At 34.1% G+C, this 24,657-nt stretch overlaps 1 protein-coding gene across 1 annotated transcript in view; it reads left to right on the forward strand.

Moving 5' to 3' along the window:
- The window catches only part of ASCC3 (activating signal cointegrator 1 complex subunit 3), a 336,770-nt gene that overhangs the window by 286,866 nt on the left and 25,247 nt on the right, over positions 1-24,657 (forward strand). Inside the window, exon 37 of the mRNA XM_058566571.1 lies at positions 17,602-17,826. Coding sequence (XP_058422554.1) covers positions 17,602-17,826 — 225 coding nt within the window. The remainder of the gene's footprint in view (positions 1-17,601; positions 17,827-24,657) is intronic.

Here is a 24,657-nt window from a genome sequence, read left to right on the forward strand (position 1 = left end):
AAAGAAAGGAGGCAGTACTAGAGAGCTAAGGATACTGTTCCCTAGAAAAAGCCACTAAAATTTAATCTACTTAAAAGAGAATCTAATATTTTACAGTAAGTGGAGAGAAGGAAGAGGATAGTTTTATTGAAGATTTTATCTTAAAAAATGAAACTAAAAGCTGTGGAGAAAAGTTCATTTCTTTTTATAGTCAATAAAATTTGAACTTATATCTTAGCTAGTTGATAACTCTTAAAGGCTGAAGCAAATTAATTTTGTTTGTGGCAATTTTTGAGGGGATACAACTTTTCTAACATAATTATGTGTATCAGGTTATAATACTTTTCACTTTGGGTTTAACTTTTAGCACACAATCATAAAGAAAATATTTTTTTCCAAAAATATACTTGACATCATCAGTTTTCCCAATAACCTATCTCAGTATTTGGATATTGAAATCATTTGCTTTTGAGCACTTATAGTATCATCATTCTTAACTATTTTTCTTCGTTAGTTGTTAATCAGCCTAACTCTGCCTGATTCTCATTTGCCAGTGGATTTGCATGTTATTGAAACAGTTTCTCTAGTATCACTTTCATTGATTTAATGAAGTGATGCATCTTTTCCAAGATGTTTAGTTTCACTTTGCAATCATTTTTTAATTTTTTTACTTTGCATTGTTGAATTGATTTTATACAATTTGTCAGAGACTGGCAAAATTGTTGACTGGTAGCTAGGGGTAGGTGATAATGTTAAATTGGGAGAAATGCTTGATGACTAATTTTTAATTGGTTGAAATGTTTAAGAATAGTTGTGTTATGACTCTTACTTTCTTGCCCAACTTTGCGGCTGTAGGGACTTTGATAATGAATACTCGGGTGACAAAGACCCCTACGTAATAGAAGGAACGTGACTTTGGTTTATTACACTACACCACCACCATCACAGTAACTGTCTTATTCTCTCTGAGCCTCTTCTTCACCGGTAAAATAGGAAATGATGATACTTATTTTTCTTCACAGAGTTGTTGTTGTTGTTACTATATAATACATTGATGAAAGCACTTGGCAAACTGTTGAGCACTATTTTAATTTGTTGTTATGCCATATTGAAGGGAAAGCAGTCTACCTTTGGAATGATTAAGAAAACAATAGGTTTTTTCTTTTTAGAAAAAGGATATATAAATTTTAAATAGAAAAATTTTTAAATATATATGTTTAGATATATAGAAGGAATTAAATAGCATTTTTTACCTAACACTAGTTCTTTTATTCTTCAATTCATTTTTAACTAGGAAAAGAAAAAGAAACTTTTTATATAAATATTTATTCAGCAGATTTTTATGAATTGTCTTCTTAATGTACAGAACTATGCTAGGCACTAAATAAAACGCCCTTTTCATTAGCAAATATCTGCCCTGACTCCCCAGAAATAGTCTGAACTCCAGATGGTAGGCAGCACCCATTTTCACTCAAAACAAAAAATACCTACAATCTACCAGGTACTGTGCCCTGTATATCTTATCTCATTTTCTTAAAATACAACAGAACCCTTTGGAAGAGGTACTACTTATCCTGTTTTATAGGGAAAACTGAGGCTCTGAAAATTTAAGAAAGTCTACAAGAGTAAGTGACAGAATCAGGATTCAACCCAGTTCTGTCTGATTCCAAAATTAGGGTACTTTCAAGTATGCCTTATTGTGTCTGTAAGTGAAATAGGAGGAAATTCTAAAGAATCCCTCTCTCCTTTCCAAAAAAAAAAAAAGAATCTTTGGGAAGTGTGGTCTATATTTCGGTTTATTGTAGTAATGTAAAAATGTGTAGAAGAGTTAGACTGAATGGCAATCTGAGGAGCGCAGCTGACCCTCTCCACAGAGAAACCCATTTAACTGCAAGAATGATATAAAAAGAAATTTTTAATGTCTCCAAAAATTGTCCTAAGGGCATACAGCAAATGGAGAAACACCTTTTCAAGAAAATCTACTGAATCTCAGTAAAAAGAGGGAAAGTCTGTGGATTTGAGCCACGACTGCTTCCGTCCCTGCCAGTTCAGGTGACAGAAGCTCTATTCTAGGCATTTGCAGTCAAGAAGATGGGACTGCCTCTCCCATCTAAGGCTATGTTTTTACCCTGGCATGGGCAGGCAACCAGAATCACTCAGCCACACACACACACACACACACACACACACACACACACACACGCACACACACACCCCAACTCTATATTGCAGAAGCTCTATTCCAGGCACTCTTGGCCAAGAGGACCAGTCTCATTTCTCCAACCCATCCCCCACTCATAGGGTGGAAGCTGTACTCCAGACTTGGCAGACCAAGAATAGGAGGCTAATCACCCCTGCCTCCACTCATTTATAGGGTGGGGGTTCCATGCTGAAAGAGCCAAACTGAGAAGACCAGGGACTACTGTCCTTATCCAGAGCCCCAGTCATAGAGCATGACTGTGACTCTAGAAGAAGTGGGCCACTAACCCCACTCAAATCTCTTTCCTGTGCAGTGGCACAGAAGTTCTGCCTAGGAGAAGAGGCAGACCTTAAGAAGAAGGAATTCCACAGCTCTGGCTAAGGGAACTGACTTTATATGGAACAAGATGTAGGGAAGTTCATGTCTAAGAATGTTAATATAATAAATTTATATAAATTATTCTTGCTCTTCTCTCTGCTTCTATAAAAAACATGAAATTATATAAAGTAGTACGTTAGTTTGTAATGTATGTAGATATAATATGTCACAATAATAGCAATAAAAAGGGAGAAGGAGGAAATAGAGCTATATAGAAATAATGTTTCTATATCTCACTAAAATTAAGTTGTACAGATCTGGAATAGATTTTGATAAGATCCGTATTTTAAACCCTAGAACAACCACTAATAAAATAATTAAAACATAGAAAGTGTACAAAATCATTAAAGGAATTAAAATTTAACACTGGAAAATATTCACTTAATGTAATAGAAGGCAGTGAAGGAGGAAGAGATGAACAAAAAAAGACATGAAACGTAAATAGAAAGATGGCAGATGTAAGCCAACCATGTCAGTAATAATATTAAATGTGAATGGATTAAACAATACAATCAAAAGGCAGAGATTGTCAAACTGGAGAAAATAACACCACCCAACTACTGCTATCTACCGGAGACATAATTTATATTCAAAGATACAGGTAGGTTAAAAGTAAAAGATTGGGAACAGATACACCATGCAAACAGTAACCATAAAAGAGCTAGACTAGACTATACTAATGTCAGTGGCTATACTAATATCAGACAAAAAAGACTTTAAAACAAAAAAAATTTAATAGAAACAAAGGAGAACGTTTGTAATAAAAGAGTCAATTCATCAGGAAGATATAACAACAAAAACATATTCACACCTAAAATCAAAGTCCCAAATACATGCAACAAAGGCTGAAAGAATTGAAGGGAGAAATAGATAATTCAATAATAATAATTGGAGACTTCAAAATTGCACTTTCGGTAATGAGTAGAGCAACTAGACAGAAGATTAACAAGAATTTAGAAGACTCGAAACTATAAACCAATTAGACCTAACAGACATCTATAGAACATTCCACTCAGCAATAACAGAATACACATTCTTCTGTGGTGTATTTGAACATTCTCCAGGGTAGACCATATGCTGGGCCATAAAACAAGCCTCAATAAATTTAAAACAATTGGAATCATAAAAAGTGTGTTCTCCAACCACAATGGAATTAAATTATAAATCAATAAGAAAAAGAAATTTGGGAAATCTACAAATGTAGAAATTAAACAACACCCTCCTAAATAACCAGTGAGTCAAAGAAGAAATCACACAGAAATTAGTAATACTTTCAGATGAATGAAAAAAAGGAAAACACAACATACCAATATTTATGGGATGCAGCTAAAGTAGTTCTTAGAGGGAAATTTATAATTATAAATGCCTATATTAAAGAAGATCTCTAATCAGTAACCTAACTTTCCAACTTAAGAAGCTGGAAAAAGAAGAGCAAGCAGAAGGAAGCATAGAGTAAAGATTAGTATTGAAATAAATGAAATAGACAATATAAAAACAGTAGAGAAAGTCAATGAAACCAAAAGTTCGTTCTTTAAAGATTAACAAAATTGACAAATCTTTAGCTAAACTAATCAAGAAAAATAGAGAAAACATTCAAGTCACTAATATCAGTAATGAAATAGAGGACCTTACTTGTGACCTCACAGAAGTAAAGAGGATTATAAGGAAATACTTTAAACAAGCGTATGCTAAAAAATTTTGTAATGTAGATTAAATAGGCAAATTCCTAAAAAGACACAAACTACCAAAATTGACTCAAAAAGAAATAGAACATCTAAATTTGATCTATAACAAGTAAAGAGATTGAATTAGCAATTTTAAAACTTCCCACTAAGAAAAGTCCAGGCTCTGGTGGCTTTATTGGTGAATTCTACCAGACATTCTAAGAGTTAATACCAACCTATAAAAATTCTTTCAAAAATATGAGAGAGAGAACACCTCACAACTCATTCTATAAGGCCAGTGTTACCTTGACACCAAAACCAGACAAGGACATCACAGAAGAGAAAACTACAGACTAACATCCTTTATGAATATAGATGCAGAAATCCTCAACAAAATATTAGCAAACTCAATCCAGCAGCACAGTAAAAGGATTATATGCTATGACCAAGTGGATCTATCCCAGGAATGCAAGGTTGATTTAACATCCGAAAGGCAGTTAATGTAATTCACATATTAATAGAATAAAGGACAAAAACCAAGATTATCTCAATAGACACAGAAAAAAATTGACAAAATCCAGCACCCTTTCATGATGAAAACACTTGATAAAATAGGAATAGAAGGAATTTCCTCAACCTACAAAGGGCATCTATGAAAAACCCGCAGCTAACATCATGCCAAATGATGAAAAACTGGATGCTTTCTCCCTAAAATCAGGAATGAGGCAAGGATGTCCACTCTCACCATTTCAATTCAAGATTGTACTGGAGACTCTAGCTGGGCAACTAGGGAACAAAAAAATATTAAAGACATCCAAATTGGAAAAGAAGATGTAAAACTATTTCCAATTGCAGATGACATGATCTTGTATTAGAAAATCCTGAGGAATTCACCAAAATACTATTTTAGAGTTAATAAAAAAGTTTAGTAAGGTTTTAGAATACAAGATCAATATACAAAAATCACTTGTATTGTTATACACTAGAAGTGAACAGTATGAAATAAAATTAAGAAAACAATTCCATTTACAATAGCATCAAAAAGAAAAAAATACTTAGGAATAAATTTAACCAAGAAAGTGCAAGACTTGTACACCAAAAACTACAAAACACTGTTGAAAGAAATTAAAGACCTAAATAAATGAAGAGGTGTCCCATGTTCATGAATCCAAAGACTTAATATTGTTAAGATGGTAATACTCTTGATATTCATCTACAGATTCAACACAATCCCTATGAAAATCCCAGCTGACTTTTTTGCAGAAATTGAGAAGCTGATACTATAATTCATATGGAAATACAAAGAACTCAGAATAGCCAAAATAGTCTTGAAAAAGAAGAGCAAAGTTGGAGGACTCACACTTCTTGATATCAAAACTTACTACAAAGCTAGTGTAATCAAAATACTGTGGTAGTGGCGAAAGGATAGACATATAGATCAATGAAATAGAATTGAGAGTCCAGAAATAAACCCTTACAGTTATGGTCAATTCATTTTATACCAGGATGCCAAGGCAGTAAAACTAAGAAAGAACAGTCTTTTCAGCAAATGCTGCTGAGATAATTGGATATATACATACAAAAGAATAAAGTTGGACCCCTTCCTCACACCATACACAAAAATTAACTCCAAATTGACCACAGCCCTAAATGTAGGAGCTGAAACTTTAATACTCTTAGAAGAAAAGATAGGTGTAAATTTTCCTCACCTTGGTTAGGGGATGAATTTTTAAATAAAAACACCAAAAGTGCAGGCAACAAAAGAAAAAAGTGGATAAATTGGACTTCTTCAAAAAAGCTCTTGTGCTGCAAATGATACCATTGAGAAAGTGAAAAGATAGCCCACTGAACTGAAAAAAGTATTTGCAAATCATATATCTGATACAGGACTTGCATCCAGAATATATCAAGAACCTTTTAATCTCAATAAGAAAAAGATAAATAGCTCAACTAAAAAATGGGCAAAGGATCCGAATAGACATTTCTCCAAAGAAGATATACAAATGGCTAATAAATACATAAAAAGATGCTCAACGTGATTAGTTATTAGGGAAATGAGAATCAAAACCATAAGGAGATAACACTTAATACCCAGTAGGGTAGTTATAATCAAAAAGACAGACAATAGCAAATGTTGGTGAGGATATGGAGAAATTGGAACCCTTATACGTTGCTAGTGGGAATGTAAAATGGTGCGGCCACTTTGGAAAACAGTTTGTTCCTCAAAATGTCAAGTAGAATTACCATGTGGCACACCAATTTCACTCCTAAGTGTATACCCAAAGGGACTGAAACTGGTTCAGACAAAAACTGGGATGTGAATGTTCATAGCAGCATTATTTGTAATAGCCAAAAAGTGGAAACAACTCAAATGTCCATTAACTAATGAATAGGTAAACAAAATGTGATATATTCATAAAATGGATAACAGTTGATTCTCACAAATTGGTCCTAGTACTCCACTGGTTCTCCCCCTCATAACTCTTTTCTTACAGAATTTTCTCAGCAGTTCTTTTGATATTGTTTCTTGTAAACCTTAAAATAACTTTTTTAACTCACAAAAAATGCACTTCTAAATATGTATAGGTCACCGTTAATCTGGGGAGAAGAGGACACTTCTTTATCTGGTTTTACCATCCTCCACAAATTACCATCTTGTTTCCTTTCTCCCATTTACTGCCAAAATAAAAAATGAGATCTCAACCTGCTCTTTCCATTTCTTTACCATCCATTCATTCCTAACTTCCTATAATCTGGATTACTATTGCTCTTTCTCTTTGATCTTTTATAGCATTTGACAACATCGGTTACTTCTTGATACTCTCTTCATCCTTAAAAATGCACTTTCACATCTTATCCAACTCTTTTTCTTATGGCTTGACATTGGCTCCTCTTCCTGTGCCTACCTCCAGTTCTTCAGACTTTTTTTCTTGGTTATCTGCTTTCCTACCTACTCACTTCCTCAGGTCACACTATCATTGTAGTTTAAAATATTACCTTTAAATAGATGAATGTTATATATAGCATAGTCACCAGTCTTGACCTCTCCTGTGAACTACAGTTCCACACTTCTGCTTGCTCAGTGGACATTCCCACTTCATTGTCCCTCTGTGACTCAAACTCAGAATGTCTCAATCTTGCTCTTCATTATACCCAGAAGACTGAGGATTCCTGGCATTGTTTTGTCTATCAGTTGTACTGGCATTCTTTCATACCCTCAAGATGAATTCCTTCGAGTAATTCATGGCTCCTCCTTTTCTCCTCCCCATTTACCAGTTCCAAGACCATTCAGTCCTTCCTTTATAATTTTTTTCTCAAGTTTCTCCCTTTTTAAAAAAAAAAATGTTCACTCTTCAGCTCCTGTCTGGGTTCTCATCACCCCATTCCTAAACAATTGTGCTAAACACTCTCCTAAGTGATCTTCCCACTTTAGTTTCTCTCCCCTCTTTAATCCACCCAGCTCATCCCTGTCAATTTATCTGTTTTAAAACACTTTTTGCGTCATTTCTCCCCTCAAAAATCTTAAAATTACGTATATAATAAAGCCTTATTTTCTTAACCTGGCTGTCAGTCTGCCTTTTTTACCTACACCTTTCATTAGATTCTTAAAGATCCGCTCCCGCTTCCCCTGATTAACCTTCTTACTCTCACCTTTAAACATGCTGCACATATGTCAGCTTCACACCTTTGCTGTGATTCCCACCTGGACGATGTGTCTAACATTCATCCATCTGTCTTAGCTCAGCTCCCTCTTAAAATATTTCCGAATTCAGACTTGGCGATTACTACTTTTTCTAAATTCATGACACTAGTGTTTCATTCGTCAGTCACTCCTGTATTATCTTTTGATATTTGTTGTATCTTGGGGTCTATTTTGATATTTCACTTTTAGATTTATTTAACTTTTTGTATACGTACTTCTTACCTCTTAGAAGAAAAATATTCAGAAGATATTAAATAGATTAGAAATGTTTTAATGCTTCCAGTTTGGGTTTTATTTTCGTTTTCGTTCTTTTGTTTGTTTTATGTTTGATGCAATCTCATAGACTATAGAAATGCAAATTGTAAAGAAAGTCATCCTAGTAAATATGTGAAGTTTTAAAGGCGGAAGCAAAGTGGTAAGAAAATGTTTAACTTTTAAAGATAGACTGCAGAGTGTGACATTTAAAGTTACACAATTACTCTATGTTGCTACTAATCTCAGTTATCCCCTTTGCGATTCAAACCTGATAGCCTCAAGATTTGTATTTCTTAAAGGGGAAATATCTAAACATTGTTAAGCTATAAGGCATTTTTATTATATCCTTGAAAACTGAGGAATTTTTTTCAAGTTTCATCAAAGAGCAATTTTTTAAGGACTTAACTGTAAATCCTGGGAAATAGAAGTTTCTGATGGAATTCTTGCCACTGAAATTATTTTAAGTACAACAGACCTGCTGGTACCCCCTATTATAAGATTCCTTAAAATCCAGCTGTCAACCAGGTGGTCATTCTTACAATGGAAAGAATAAGGTATTATTTCTTGTTCATATTTATTTTTGGCAAATGATTCTGTGATTGCCCTAATTGGTTGAAGGCCAACCATATGTCCATAAATTTAAGACATTGACACAAATCAGACACATATACTCACATAATACTTGAAAGGAAACATACATAGATCTATGAGTAATTACAATTATATCAGTCAGTATTTACATTTTTGCTATCTGCATATAATAAAATTATTTTGATACTTTATTTTAGTGAAGCAAATTGTGTGCATATTGGAAAAAACATTTTATTATTGCTTAATTAACTAGATCTTAGTTTTATCGTTTTCCAGAAGATGTTTTATAACCAAGGGCTCTTTTTTTCCTTTTTCTCTTTAACTTGGAATGTTATTAAGTTCATTCCTAGTATACCTTTCACTGAATTTTGAAGTCATTATAAGTTCCATGTAAGTCTAGTTTATAGCAGCCTTTATTTTGGAGATATACTTTATTCAGTATAGTAGTATATGATGCATTCAGTTTGAATAGATAATTTTAATAAAAGTACAAATCATAAGTGTTAGAAACAATACTAATTATATATACTACTTGATTTAAAAAACAAGTTATATCACACTTAGTTTTTTAGTAGATTAATGATTGAAGAAAAGGTAATATGAAGTAGTAAAGATAAAAATATGAGGCATATTTTCTTATCCCTTAATATATCTGAACCTGGCTTGGTAAATGCCAGATTATTTTTCGAATATTATTATAAAATATATAACATACAATTAATTTAATACTTCAGAAGGGCACGGAAATTAAACAGGGTTCCTATTAGGGAAATTTACTGAAATGCTTTTTCTACAGCTTCAGTGGCCAAAAGACAGCACTGGAATGTGAGAAACTAATTTTGGTTTGTTTTAACGCCTCAGAATGTTACAAATTAATCAAGTGCTACTTAAAGTCTAGAACTCATTAACTTTATAAGTTTTACTTTTCCCATGACAGAGATTAAGTTATAGCATAAAGTTTCTTTAGTCCCTCACATTGATCAGGTTGCCGTCCCCGAAACTATAGAAGTGCCCTCTCATCTGCTACTTGGCGAGTTCAGCGTAGGCAGTGAGGTGTGCAGCAACTTAAATGTACTGGTTTAGTGTAATGCTTGCACGAGAGCAAGTATGAACCCATTCTGGCTGTTTCTTACCTTGGTAATTTGCTTAGGTAAAGTACTCTTATAGTTACTGCACCTGTTCTTGGGAGAACAAGCAAGTAAGTTAGTGATACGATGGTGTGAATAAACCATTTTGTAAGAGTGTGTATCCCCAGTAAACTAAAATCAGTATAAATATGCAAGCAAAATGTAGTAGCATACATACATGTGTATTTTTTTTTTTTACCTTATGTGAAGCAGCTGAGTTTGTAGCGTTTGTAAGACAGATTGAGATTTGTAATGAAAAGGGAAACAAAATGAAAACTATTGAGTGAACAGCAGGGCCCATTTGGTGTGATTATGGAAGATGTTTCTTTATTCTGTTTTTTCTTTTGCAATCTAAAAACAGTAGCAGGGGGTTGCAAGTGGAGTTCATCATAGGTTGTCAATCACTGTCATTTAACATTTGCAGGGGAAGATGTCTTTATTCAAGGACAGCTGGGCAAATCAGAGACATAGATTTGCAGTTAGTAGCCTGTCCAGCCTACACTAAATAAACAAGGACAGGGCAGACAAACCAGCCTCTCACATAAAAATATAATGGACTCCACTGACCTTGCTGCCCTCCATTCTGCTTCAATCCCCGTTGCATAAAAGCTTCACTGCCCACTTTCAATTTCCTTTAATTACCTACATGATGTAGATAAGAAAATGAACCTCACTTAGAGTCAGTGATCACACACAGGAAATTAACTAGACAAGTTGTTTAAAATTAGAGGAGTAATTTGGAAGTAAATAGAGTGTCCTACTGAGGAAGAAGTGGCTAGAAAGGGTTTCTGTTTGCGTGTTTGTTTTTAAGCGAGGATTTTGGTTATTTTACTAGCTCTCTCTGCTGATCCTGGCATTGCTGCTTTTCTAATTAATCTAAACTAAGTAAAAAAATCTCCTTTGTAAGTATTTTGAAACGTCCAGAACAAAATACTTGAAGGAGGTAGCTAAGAAAAGTGGTGAAGCAAACATGCGACATTCTAAAGAGCTTAGAAAAATGGTGAACTGGAATTCCAGGAATAAATGATCATGGTTTTCACACGAGGGTCTGGCAGAGCAACTGAGGATCAAATAGCAGTTGTCTTCATTCAGTCTTCATTGTAAATTGCTTCTCAAGTCTGTAATCAAACCAAAAAGAAAAATTAAAAATGCCAGTAATATTTTTACTTATTCTAATTGATCTAAAATCAGTATTTTCTGTTTCATTCTTGTGGTTCATAGCACTTGAGTTTTAATTAGAAAATACTGTAGATTTCAGAGTAATATAGCAATCTATAATGCTTTTTCTTCAGAAAAGTTGCACCAGGTGTGTAATATAAACGATTCATTCTTTTTCACTGTCCACAGTATTTTGAGTTAGTTCACTGAGGTACACCAGAAAGAGCATATTTCCTTATCACACGCTGATGTGCTTTTGTGAACATTTAATTAATATGAATTTAAAAGAAACCTAATTGGAGATTGGAGACTAAAGCCTGCAGTATCAGATCTGTAGTTCAAGAGGATACAATTCCTCAATATTTTATCTTTAATTTGACTGTCTCTTGTATTATAAGAACAATGTCTTTAAAGAACCAATATTTTCTGTAGCACAATTACATAAAAACTGTATGATTACTTGGATAAAATGAATGTGCAACTACTAGTAAAGCATTAGTAAAAAAAAATTTTTGTTTCTTTGAATAATATTTAAGAATCATAATATTTTAAAAAGTGAGTTAATTAAATGTCATTTTAGGTAGTGAAGTATATTTACATAGTTGTAAACAAAGGTTTATAACTGAAAACTGTAGAATAAAACTCAAATAATTGAATCTTAAACCTCATTTGACGTCCTGTGTGGTGTCAGATGTGGGGATTATTATTATAATAATAAAGCCTAACATTTATACCAAGTTGGACAGTTTTTAAGTGTTTCATAATTGCTACCACTTTGAATCCTCACACCAAATCCCAATTTAAGATAAAAACTTTGGGACTTAGGGAGGTTCAGTTACTCTCAGAAGGTTGCATAGCTTGTAAATGGCAAAGCTGAAAATCCACCTGTTGTATCAATTCCCAGGTCCAGTGTTCCCTCTCCCAGCTCACACCATGCCGTACCACCCTCGTGATCTGTAACATTTCTAAAGGGGCGAATTACTTACTACATTGTTTGGATTCCCCTTTAATTCAAACACTGGAAGCAGAAAAGGAGGGCTCCTTGAAGGAAGTAATAGCTTATGCTGAGACCTCAATTAATTATGGAAAATTTTTAACTGCAGAAACTATTATTGATTTGATATTTTATAAACTTCTATAAATCAAATATCAACTCCTTTGAAGATCTCAAAAACTTATGTTAAATTTAATAATGAAAAAGACATTACTTATCAAAAGCATATGTTAAATAATAAAATCTATATAGGCATTCTAAAAGAGTATGTTCCTGTAATGAGTCAGTGTTTCTTTTTTTCAATTCAAGTTCGAACCTTAACCTATCATTCTTCTCTCTAAAAAAATAGTTTTTTTACTCTCTTTCAGCTCAGTCAATAACCTCCTCAAAGGTACCCTCTCTGCCCCTCTGTTATTATTTGTACCTCTCCCTCCTTGTACTTGCCCAGTTGTCATTTTACATTTATTTGTGATCAATTTTGATTAAGGTCTGGCTCCCCTCACTTGACTATAAAGCTCCATGAGAGTAGGGGGTGATGTCTCTGTTTTTGTTCGCCATTATAGACCCAACAATAATATATGTGAAATAAATATTTGGAAAACAAATGACTCAGCACACTCAGACCTTTTCCATTGTGGTTATTAAAATACCTTAAATTTTTAAATTAAAATTAAATTTTTAATTAAAATGTGTAGTTTTTGGCAAAAAAATTGAGGAACCCTTAGTTCGCTTCATGCACTGAGAAAGATCGCTTCATGCGCAGAGAAAAGGCATCACTGAATTAAAAATTTTAGTAAGATCACTGTCTTTGGGTAATCTACGTTAAAGATCTGATGACCCCCTTTTTAGACATAGAAGGATGTCTCTACTGCAGAGCATTTTTTCCAACCTAAAATGTACTCAGCTGTGAGCAGACTCATCTGATACTGATGCTGCTGGCAGTGAGCAAATTCACAATCCTAGTGAAGCAGGGGATTAAAGCAATAAATCGGGTAATTCAAGCAGAATTGGCAGGGTTTGGAGAACAGTGGAGTCACGTCTTACATGGACTTTAGATTCTAAAACAAGCAAATACAACAAAATGCACTAATGATCGAATTTACTTGAAAATAACCCCGAGTACAATAAGCATGATTGTGGGTAGTCAGCAGTCTTCAGATATGCTGCTTCCCAGTGAATTCAACACCACTAGTTTTCCTCCAGCATTGGAGCAGCTCTTTGCTTTAGCACCAAATGAAGTAGTTGGCTTGCATTTACAAGTCACATTTTATGAAAAGTGTGCATCTTTGGATACTAGAATCACACATCACAGAAAAATGTTTATACTTTCAGACATATTGGGAACTAAGATTGGGAAATGCCCAGTTTATATTGTTGCCTCCCAATCTCTCTCTGTCTCTCTCTCTCAGTGTGGGGAAGGGTTGTATAATGCATATAATCAAATTTGAACAAGATTGTACTGAGAGAAGTGGATTACTTAGATAATACTATTAATTAGTGCTTTCAGCCAAATTCTTTCCAGATATTTTTTTATTTTAATTGAACTTTTCATATAATTTGTAAGTGTAATCCTATTTCCTACATATCCAAAACCTGTAGAGCCAGTTAAGTTTGCAGTATTAAAATAGCTATGTGATTTTCTTCTGGTAAAAGATGAGAAGTTATATTTTATGAACAGTAGAAAGAAATCTAAATATGAATAAATTTTGAGACTATGAAACAGATTTAATGCTGACTTCTTCTGCCTTCACCTCCACCCAGCTCTCTGGATTATTGGCCTCTCTTTGAGTGTATTTTGCATGCTTGACAGAAAGCTTCTGCTCACTGAGTGTTCCTAACTTCTCTGCTATTAATAGCGTTGTCATTCTCCGCATCCCTGAGGCTTAAACCTTAGACCTCTCCTTATCTGTCTTTATGGATCTGCTCATACTGTTTTCTCTGCCTGGAATGCAGGGAATCTCTCTCCCTCTCTCGTCCTCTACAAATTGTTCTAAGCCTAGAACAAACACTGTTTCTTTTGGGAAACTTTCAAACACATCCAATTCCCCCCAGAACTCTTCTATGAATAACACTATTTTATTCTACACTTAAAATAATTATTTATATAAATCATTTTCCCCCCAATATCATTTGAGTTTCCTTGAAGGAAAAGATCATGTTTTAGATTTCTGAACCATCTTCTTCATTATCTGCTGTTTCATTTTTCTTGAGCCATTTGGCAAGTCTGGGATAGGTGGACAGTTGCTGATAGGAATTTAGATGGAGCCCAGATAATAGGTTGAGATGGGTCAGTCATTAGGTGACAATGCTTCAGTCCTGAAATTAACCTGAAATCAAAAATAATAGCACTATCATATAGAACTGGGCCTTCATCTTTGGTAGATGACTTCAGAGAGAACAGAAAAGAGCTGAAATGACATAGGAAAAGAAAATAAGGTGACACATGGGGCAAAACTTTTTTAACAGCAATGTGTCAGCATATACTTCTTGCATAAATCAGTCCAAACGGGTGAAGACAGTGTTCAAAATAGCGTAGAATAGCTGTGATATTTCTTACTATTGCAAAACAAAATAAGACAATAGACATAATTTGAAAATATTTATCCAGTTCAGTTAAACAGAATGTTTCAAATATTCATTTAAGATATTGTTTTCAGCATACTATATTAAATCAATTGAAATTATTTTGGGGCAACATTTTTTAGTCTTTTGGACTCACGTTTTTCCCTCCTGCTATAGGGCCTTTGCATATACTGTTCCTAGAACACACTTCACTTTTCTTTCCATCTGGTTATTATCTGCTCATCCTCTATCTTAGCTTCTCTGCCTTTTCCTTCAGGGAGCCTTTATGACTTTTCTAACTTGGTCCAATTTCTTTGCTAAACTCTCTCATGCTTCCACGTATTTCTTCTTCATAGCACTTGTTACCATATCAAGTTTGCATTTATTTATGTGATTGATTGAATAATGTCTGTCTCCCTCATAAGCTAGATATTCAACAAATATTTGTTTAAATGAATTTATTCCATTCAATTTTTGAAATAGGAATTTGCCTATTAATAGAATCTGAATTTTTATCATAAGGATATAACTCTATCATCATTGCCCTTTTTTTTTTAAGTACTCTTGTAGTATATTCTTAGTATACAGTAAAAGCTCAGGTTTCTGAAACTGTTGATCAAGTAAGAAAAGGTGAAGACATATTATACATAGATAGTAGAATATTCTAATTGTTTCATATTACTGAATTTGAATTCCAAATAAAATCTTAAGGGGTTCCATCATACAGTCTTATTTCATAGGCAAGAATCTTATGCCTATCAAATGCAAATCAGAGTCTCTTGTACCCCTTTCTGAGTTTAACTCCCATCCCTCCCAATCTGACCCCTTCCTCAGACAACCACCAATCTGCTTCCTGCCACTGTAGATTAGTTTGCCTTTTCTAGAGTATTATATAAACGAAATCCTAGAGTGTATACTCTTTTTTTTGGTCTGGCTTATTTCACTCAGTATAATTATTTTGAGATTCATCCATGTTATGGTGAGTATCAGTAATTCATTCTTTTTATTGCTGAGTAGAATTCTATTGTGTGGGTATAACATAATTTGTTTGTCGCTTCGCTTGTTCATGGACATTTAGGTTTTTTCCAGTTTACTTTGTAAGTCTGTGTGGGTGGACATATGCTTTCTTTTCTCTTGGGTAAATTCTAGGAATAGAATGGCTGTATCACATGGTAGTTGTATTTTTAATTTTTGAGAAAATGTGAAATTGTTTTCCAAAGTGATTGTAACATTTTACATTCCCATGAGCTGTGTATGAAAGTTCCAATTTTTCTACATCTTTGCCAATACTTGATATGTTAGTCTTTTAAATTTTGGCCATTCTAAGTTTTATTTTCCTAATAACTAATGATATTGCACATCTTTATATAAAGTATCTGTTAAAATCTTTGCCCATTTTTTACTGGGCTGTTTTCCTACTTTGAGTTTTGAGAGTTTATATATTCTGGATATAAGTCCTATTCGGTCTGTGGCTTATATTTTCATTCTCTTAATGTCTTTTTAAGAACAGAAGTTTTTTATTTTGATGAAGCTCAATTGATCAATTTTTTCTTTTATAGACTGCACTTTAAGTTATCCTATCAAAAGAATTTTTGTATACAGTGCAAGGTAGGGATTGAAGTGTTCTTTTTGTTTTTTACATGTAGATATCCAGTTATTCATTTCTTGAAAAGGCTATTCTTCCTCCACTAATTTGCCTTTGAGCCTTTGTCACAAATTGGTTGTCTATATATGTATAGATTTATTTCTGGACTCTGTATTCTATTCCAATACAACACTTTTTTGATTAGTGCAGCTTTATATTAAGTCTTGAAATCAGGTAGTTCTAGCTCTTCAACTTTGATCTTTTTTAGACTTCTTTCAGCTATTCTAGCTACTTTGCATTTCCATATGATCTTTAGAATCAACTTGTCAATTTTTACCGAAGAGAAAAAAAGTCTGTTGTGGTTTTGATTGAGATTGTATTAAATCTATAAGTTACTCTCTCTCCATTTAGTTAGGTTTTTCTCAACAAATTAACTCAATTCTTGTTTGTCTGAGAAAGTCTTTATTTCTCTTTCGCTTTTGAAGTGTAATTTTACTGCGTACAGAATGCTAGGTTGGTTGCAACCTACATTTCTTGTCCACACTGATCCTTCGACAATTCGTCAATTTCATCTCTGTTTTCTGATTTCAGCAGTGGTTCCCTCTACTCTGTTAGCGATGACTCCCTGTGTTTGCCTCTCTCCAATCTCAGGGGCAGCAGTTTGCCCTGTGTCTTCCCCTCTCTTATGGATCCAAAAAGAGTTGTTGATCTTTCAATCTGTTCCGTTGTTTACTTGTTGTTATGACCAAATGTTGGCTTTTAAGCTCCTCCTCACGTGTGGAACCGGAAACCCTCAATTTTGAATAATTTTATTTTCATCTAATTTATTACAATAAATTTTAAGTTAATGATCCTGCTCTTTGTCCTTTTCTTGCCTTACCAATCGTATCCTCACCCCTTTTCCCTCAGCCTTGCCTTATTTCTTCCACTCATCCTGTAGATCTTAACCTAAATAACGCGTTTTCCAAGAAGCTTTCCCTGACCCTCTAAAACAAGTAGAACCCCAAGCTGAGAGTTCCTCAGCACCCTGTACTTACCATATCGTAACATTCATTACACTTTGTAGAACTTGCTTGTCCCTGATGAACTCTCAGTTTCTGGTTCACTGCTGTGGCCCCAGAGTCAGGCAGAATGTGTGATGCCCAGTAGGTCTTCTGTTATTTTTGTTGACTGTATAAATCAGAAGAGCTTTTGTGAATTTCAGATATATTGTACATTACTAGCTTTTGCTTACATATTAATAATAGTATTGAACAAAGCAGAATTCTAAGAGGCATGGTTGGTTATCTTTTGTTTCTTCTGAACCATGTTTTAAATGTCAATAGTTAAAGCTAAGAAGTACATTAAATTATTATACTTTTGATCCAGCACATTAGTATATATACGTGGTTTTTTTTTTTTTCAGGATGCAGAAGAATACACAGATTTGCCAGTAAGGCACAATGAAGATCATATGAATAGTGAACTGGCAAAATGTCTTCCCCTGGAGTCGAATCCTCATTCATTTGACAGCCCTCACACCAAAGCACATCTCCTACTCCAGGCCCATCTCAGCCGAACCATGCTGCCCTGCCCAGATTATGACACCGATACCAAAACAGTCTTGGACCAAGCGCTCAGAGTATGTCAGGTATGAAAGTTGTTTCTAATACTTATATGTTCTCCCATCATTTCTAGTTGTTTTTTTTTTATTTAGGATAAAATATACTTGCATTTCAAAACTTATATTGTAGCACTGTTGAGAAAACTTGATGACTCAAAGCAAGAATTTTCAAAGGAAAAGCAAATATAAATACAGTAAGATGGCGATTTCAGTCATCCATTTGATCAAAATTTATTGAAAGTAGATGAAGTACAGATACTTTTCTAAGCACTGAGCATATGGCAGTGAACAAGACAGAAGACTACCTGCTGTTATGGACTTTCACCCAAGATGGAGAAGACAGACAATTAAAAATATAAGTCAAGAGGTGATAACTGCTATTTAAAAGAAATAATAAAGTATAGTAAAGGAAGTATAAAGAAAGGTGGAGGGTGCCGTTTTGCACTATTTTTCCACGTGGTATTCGGGGACTATCTTGCTTATAAGGTGACATTTAAGAAAGAATTAAAGGAAGAGAGTGAGCGTGGGATTATCTGGAGGAGTGTACTCCAAAAACTAAGACAACCTAATGCCAAGACCCTCATGTAGGAACTTAGTTGGTATTTTCGAAGAAAATCAAGAAGGCCATTGTGAAAAAGGTGAGAAGGGGTGATTAGGAGTGAAGTCAGAGAGGGGTGGGTGTGGCGATTTTAGAGAAAATGTGGTCAGGTCATGTAGGGAGTTTGTAAACCATGGTAAGGATTTTGGATTTTACTCTGAATGTGAGGGAAGCAACTAGAACAGTGGTTCACTCAAGGTTATGTTGGTTATATCTATGAATATTTACCACATCAATTAAAACTGAGAAATTCTCCAATAGTTTTTACTTCTTTTAAAAATAACGATAATAAACCCATTATATGTTAATATAAATAAGATGATTTTTCAGGAAAAATAACTATTCTTCACAACAACAAAAAATTATCAGAAGTGTAGCATTGTTTTACATTTTTGCAAATATGTTTAATGTCTAGCTTAATAGAAGTCAGCTAGATTCATATATCTCCTTTTGCAATCAGTCTGTTACAATATGATATTTTAGTTGAAGTATATGAAGAAAATCCAGCCTTGTGGAAATTTGTAGTTTGAAAAGGAGAGTATTTTTATAGCCTTTTCAGATAATTGTGGATATTCTTCTTTGATACTACACAAAAACTTGACATCTGGTGTTTCTCGAAGGTTAGTTGCAATGTGGAATCTGAAACTTTTCATACCTTGAATGCTTTAGGGCTAGGCAAGAAATGATGGTGGCTGACCCCCTTTGGTATGGGTGAGATTGGTGAGAATTGGTTGGATTCTGCGTATTTTTTTAAGTAGAACAGAATCTGCTAATGGATTGGGCAAAGGCTTTTAGGAAAAGTGAGGAGCCAAGGATGATTCCAAGGCTTTTCTTCAGATCAACTGGACGAATGGGGCTGCCATTTACTGGGAGATGATTGTGAGAGGAGCAGGATAGGGGAAGAACACCTAAGGGATTGAGATTGAGAGATTTTGATTTTCTACATTATACCTTTTTTGGACATTTCTGTAATAAAAAACAATTTTTAAAATTTTCGAAAGACTTAAGGTGTTTTTAAAGATAGAGTAAATGAGTCTGTGAAGACATGTGTACAAGGATGTCCATTATGGCATTGTTTGCAAAATTAAAGACTTGGAAATAACCTAAGTATCTTTCAGGTTATAGACCATGGCAAAATATTGCAATTCCATTTATGAATTCTACATCTGTCTAGAATATCTATATCAATATGTTAAAATATACCTAGAGAGAAGATCTAGGATAGTGTCCACCAAAAGATTAATGGAAGCCGCCTCTGTGTAGCAGGATTTTAGGTGATTTTTAATTTCTCCTTTATGCTTTTCTAAAATGTATGAATGTTTTTAAATGAGCTTCCAACGTTTTTATTATCAAAAGAAAACTAATTTGATTATTTAAAAGAATAAGGATGTTTTGTAAAATAGAGTAAGCATAAACTATCAGGAATTAGAAGGGAAGTAAGGCTATAATAAACACATAAATTTTTTTGACACCCTTTTGTAACTAACACATGGTTTACCTCTCTAGAAAGATGATTTGCCACTCTTTGTTAGTCACACTTTATAAACAAAGGTTAAAGTTCCTAAAGTTTTAACTGTGGCCCTGAATGCTCATTTGTGTTTCCTGTAACTGTTTTTTTTACCCCTCAAACACTGACCTGTTAATGAACCCAGGGGTCAGAAAGGGTTGAAGAAAAGTTGCAGGAGGAATTAAATTTTTGTACTTACTTATTTATAGATGTACATATGTACATCATATGTAAAAATTATAATGTATGATCAACTCATTGATACTTTCTTTTTTTACCACTAAGTCAATAGTGATTCAAAAGCTGTATAATAATAGAAATTAACAATTTCCAGAGGAGTCTGTTTCTAAATTTGCTATAAGGGTAAAGGATTCAGTCAGGTACTTTAGCCCCTATTAGATATTTTTATATACAGTTTCTTGGGATATTTATATTTCTTGACTATTTTTTGATCCTTCTAAATATCATCTAAAGAGAAATAGTTTTCTCTTTAATTATAAAAGTAATACACTTCATTGTAGAAAATTTGGAGAAACAACATATTAAAATTAAAGTCATTTAGAGTAATTGTATCTTCACCCCCATGAATATGAGGCTCTTTTCTTTTTGTTAATGAATTTAAAAATTTATTTTTAATTAAAAATTTTTTTTTATTTTTTCCTTTTGAAATAAATTCAGACATAAAAAGTTTGTAAAAATAGTACAAGGGGCCAGCCCGGTTGCATAGTGGTTAAGTTTGTGCACTCCACTTCAGCAGCCTGGGACTGCGGGTTCGGATCCTGGGCCCGGACTTATGCACCGCTCATCAAGCCATGCTATGGCAGCATCCCATATATAAAGTAGAGGAAGATTGGCGCAGATGTTAGCTCAGCAAGTCTTCCTCAAGCAAAAAGAGGAGGACTGGCAACAGATGTTAGCTCAGGGCCAATCTTCATCACCAAAAAAAAAAAAAGTACAACATAATTTCCGTATATCCTTCACCCAACTTCCCCTAATGTTAACATTTTACCTCAGTACTGATCTAATCCTAATAACTAATGTACAGACCTCATTCAAATTTTGTCAGTTTGAATTTTATTCCACTAGTGCCCTTTCGCTGGACCAGGATCCAGAGAAAATAATAAAATTGCATTTAGTTGTCATATCTTCTTAGTCTCCTTGTCTTTCATGACCTTGGCGCTTTTGAGGAGTACTGGCCAGTTATTTTATAGAGTTGTCCCTCAGCTTGGGGTTTGCCTCGTGTTTCCTCATAATTACATCGACGTTATATATAATTGGCAAGAATACCACAGAAGTGATGTTTTGTCCTCTGGGTGTATCATATCAGGAGGCTTGTGACATGGATGTGTCTCTTTACTGGTGATGTTAACTTTGTACACTTGAGGTGGTGTCTTCCAGGCTTCTGCACTGTAAAGTTACTTTTTTTCCTTTTCTGATTAATAGGTATCTTGTAGAAAGATACTTTGAGATTTGAGTACCCTGTTTCTCATCATACTTTCCTACATTATTTTCAGCATACACTGGTGATTTTTGTATGAAACAATTACTATTATTGTGATTTTCTATTTCTGTTATTCCTGGAATTCTACTGTAAAGAACTTTCCTTCCCTTCTCCTTCACTGATTTATTTACTTTATTCACTTATTCATTTCTGTAAGTATAGACTCATTAAGTGTTTGTTTTATTCTAGTGGGTAAAATCCATTGCTCTCATTATTTTTATTTTGCTGCTCAGATTGTCTCCCAGTCAATCACTGGGGCCTCTCACGCTGGCTCTGGTAGCCGTTTGACATGCCCCATCATTTTTTGAACACCCTGCATTCTGGCATCTAGTACTTTCCCGTGCCCCAGCCCTGGAATCAGCCATTTTTCTAAAGCACCCTGGTTCCTTTTATTAGAGAGTGGTTTTAGAGACTAGAATCTGGGTGCTTGTTGACTACGTCGCTACCTGGGTGTCTTTGCCTCCAGGCCCTCTCTATGGACAAAGCTAGGAAATATAAGTATGTATATACAGACATCTATATCTATTTCTGTATCTACTTATCTGTGTATGTATTTATATATGTGTGTGTTTGAGTGTGTGAAAAACATTTGTATCCATAAAACCATGAGTCTATTCTAATACCTCCAATTCCAGTCCAACACCAAAGGGTTCATTTTAGTCTTCCCCCTTTCTTATTTATAACTCCTTTCTCCACCTGTGAGAAACCTGGCTCTCATTAATCAAAATACATTTACTTATTTCCTCAATTATGTTCAAACATAATTTCCAATAGCTGCACTATATTCCTTCATATGAAGATCATAATTTATTTAATGAGTCCCTTGTTATCAAACATTGTGTAATTTTCCTTTATTATAAATTATAAGCATTAGTTATGATCATCTTAAATGTTGACTTGGCTTTTCAGAAGCCACCTGGTAATAAACTTAGTTGTAAATATATGGCAAACAGTTTTATATCCTAAATCCTCTCATTCCTGCAGTTTCTTTTAAAGATTATAATAATAGTAAACAAGACAGAAAGAGGAAAGAATATTAGAGTTGCCAATGAAAAATTTGAAGAGAAAAATCAAGAGTTGGTCAAATTTTCCATGCCTGATTGACAATTTTGATTATTGTACCCTATTTTGCCCATTTGATACGTGGATACTGTTGGCCTTAGAAAGCATTGGTTCAAGCAGTTTTCCAAGCTGCAGCCCTCCTGGCTGATTGAAAACTATACTACTGTCCTCATGGGACATCAGCATGACCTTGGGTCTGTGTATGGGACTCAGTGCCACCAGGTCTTACTATAAATTCAGCTCTGCTCCTGTTTTAGTGTAAGGCCTTAGGCAAGACACTTAACCCCTGGTGTCTGAGTAAAAATAACACCTTATGGGAGTGGGGCATTAGTTAATGTTTATAAAGTAAACAACAATTTGAGGACTCAAGGAAATAAGTCTATCTTAGTATTCTCATTCTTAGCTGGTTCTTTTATTTCCTTGCTTTATCATAATCATTCAACTCTAAGGTTTTTTTTATTCTCTTTATTTTATGGAAACATACCTTTTATATAAGCTATCATTTAGATTATGAAAACTCTGTAGTCTTGACTCTCCATGTCCTGGGAATCTTTCACAAAAGAAAAACATACTTGTAGTAGTAGTATTCCCCCTGGCTTTAAGTCAGAGTGTACGGTACAGCCTGCCTTCCCTTCTTGTACCCATTTGAAATTATATTTGTGTCATTTTTTGTTGAGATTTTTTGTCATGATTCTTTTTGATATTTTACTGTTAGTAGCATTTCCATTTCCATCATAGTCAACAAAAATAAAAGTAAAAATTACTGTGATATCTCAATTCTTAAAATCTGCTTAAAATGTTCTAATTTGTAAATTGAGTAATTACAGAATTGATTATTCTTGCCATTCACCTTTAAAATCCTCTTCTTGATCATGTTAACTATAAAATATATTTGTAAAATGTAGTAAACAATATGACATACTTTCTGTGTTGGAGGTACCAAAGGAAAACTTTGTCAGCTTTTATGGGAAAATTACAAATAAGAAGTATCAAAAATTAAAGTGACTTGCTTAAATTTTCTGAATTTGATGGCAAAGCCAGAACTGGTGATAAATGTCTAGTGTTTTGATTAGCTCTCTGCTGTTTTCATCAAGAGACAGGGAAATTGATGTTCAGAGAAGTTAAATAACTTTGTTTAAAGGTGATTTGTTGAGGCAGTCCATGCTGAAACCAAATGGAGATACCAGGACTTTAAATCCTGCTCTAATATCTAATCTTTTCTAAGAAGTGCCACAAGTCTTTACATGATTTTAATGTAAAATGTAAATGTAATGTAAATGTTATTTTTCATTTAAATGAAAAATATCTAAATACACTACAAAGCCAAATAGCATAAGACTACAGGTCTATATCTTAGTCACTCCCACTACCTCCTATATGGTATTGAGAGCAAAACTTCCCAGTAACTGAATGCTTTAAGTTGTTTAATGGAAAAAGGGAAAGCATGGCTTGAGGAGCTGACTCAGTGAGCTGAGAACCAGAGGGCTGTGTGCTTCAAAGTGTAATTGTGCTGTCAGTTTGCTGGGTTAATTTGGGAAAGTTTCTTTCAGATGTAGTAGAGGCCAGATTTACCCTTCAGCTAGTGCTATCTAGCCTGCAACCTAAGTTTAATAGATCAAAACATTTGTGTACATTTTAAGATTTACTATTTTAAAAGACTTGAGCAGCAATGCCTTTAAAGACTACAAGATAATGCTGTTATCTCATGAAAGGAGAAAACACACACACGCACATACGAATAAGACAGTATAGATTGATTAGAAAGATCTCTGGAGACCTCTTCTTCTAAATGTAAGTTGGAATTAATGTATGTTAAATACCAAATTCTACTGGAATATTTAGAGAATTGCACACCATCTCTGCACCCCACACCAAAAAATCACTATTTAATGATGGCCCATAAGGCAAACCATCATTAACAGTGGTGGTGGTGAACATTTATTGAGGACTTTCTCTGTACCAGGCCTTCTTCTACTTGGTTTGCTTTGCATTGACTCATTTGTTATGATAGTCCAATGAAGTAGTACAATTATTATCCTCGTTTTACACATGAATACTAACTCTCCCAAGATCACATCAGAAAGAAAAATAGCTTTCAGCATAAGTTGGATATATAATAAAAGTGTTTCTCATGGGGTTCCGTTTGTCCTATAAAGATGGATTTAAAAATTGTACTCATAGTCTAGTCAG

This window comes from Diceros bicornis, chromosome 23 (genome assembly GCF_020826845.1).
Source record: "Diceros bicornis minor isolate mBicDic1 chromosome 23, mDicBic1.mat.cur, whole genome shotgun sequence".
In the NCBI taxonomy this organism is placed as follows: Eukaryota; Metazoa; Chordata; class Mammalia; order Perissodactyla; family Rhinocerotidae; genus Diceros; species Diceros bicornis.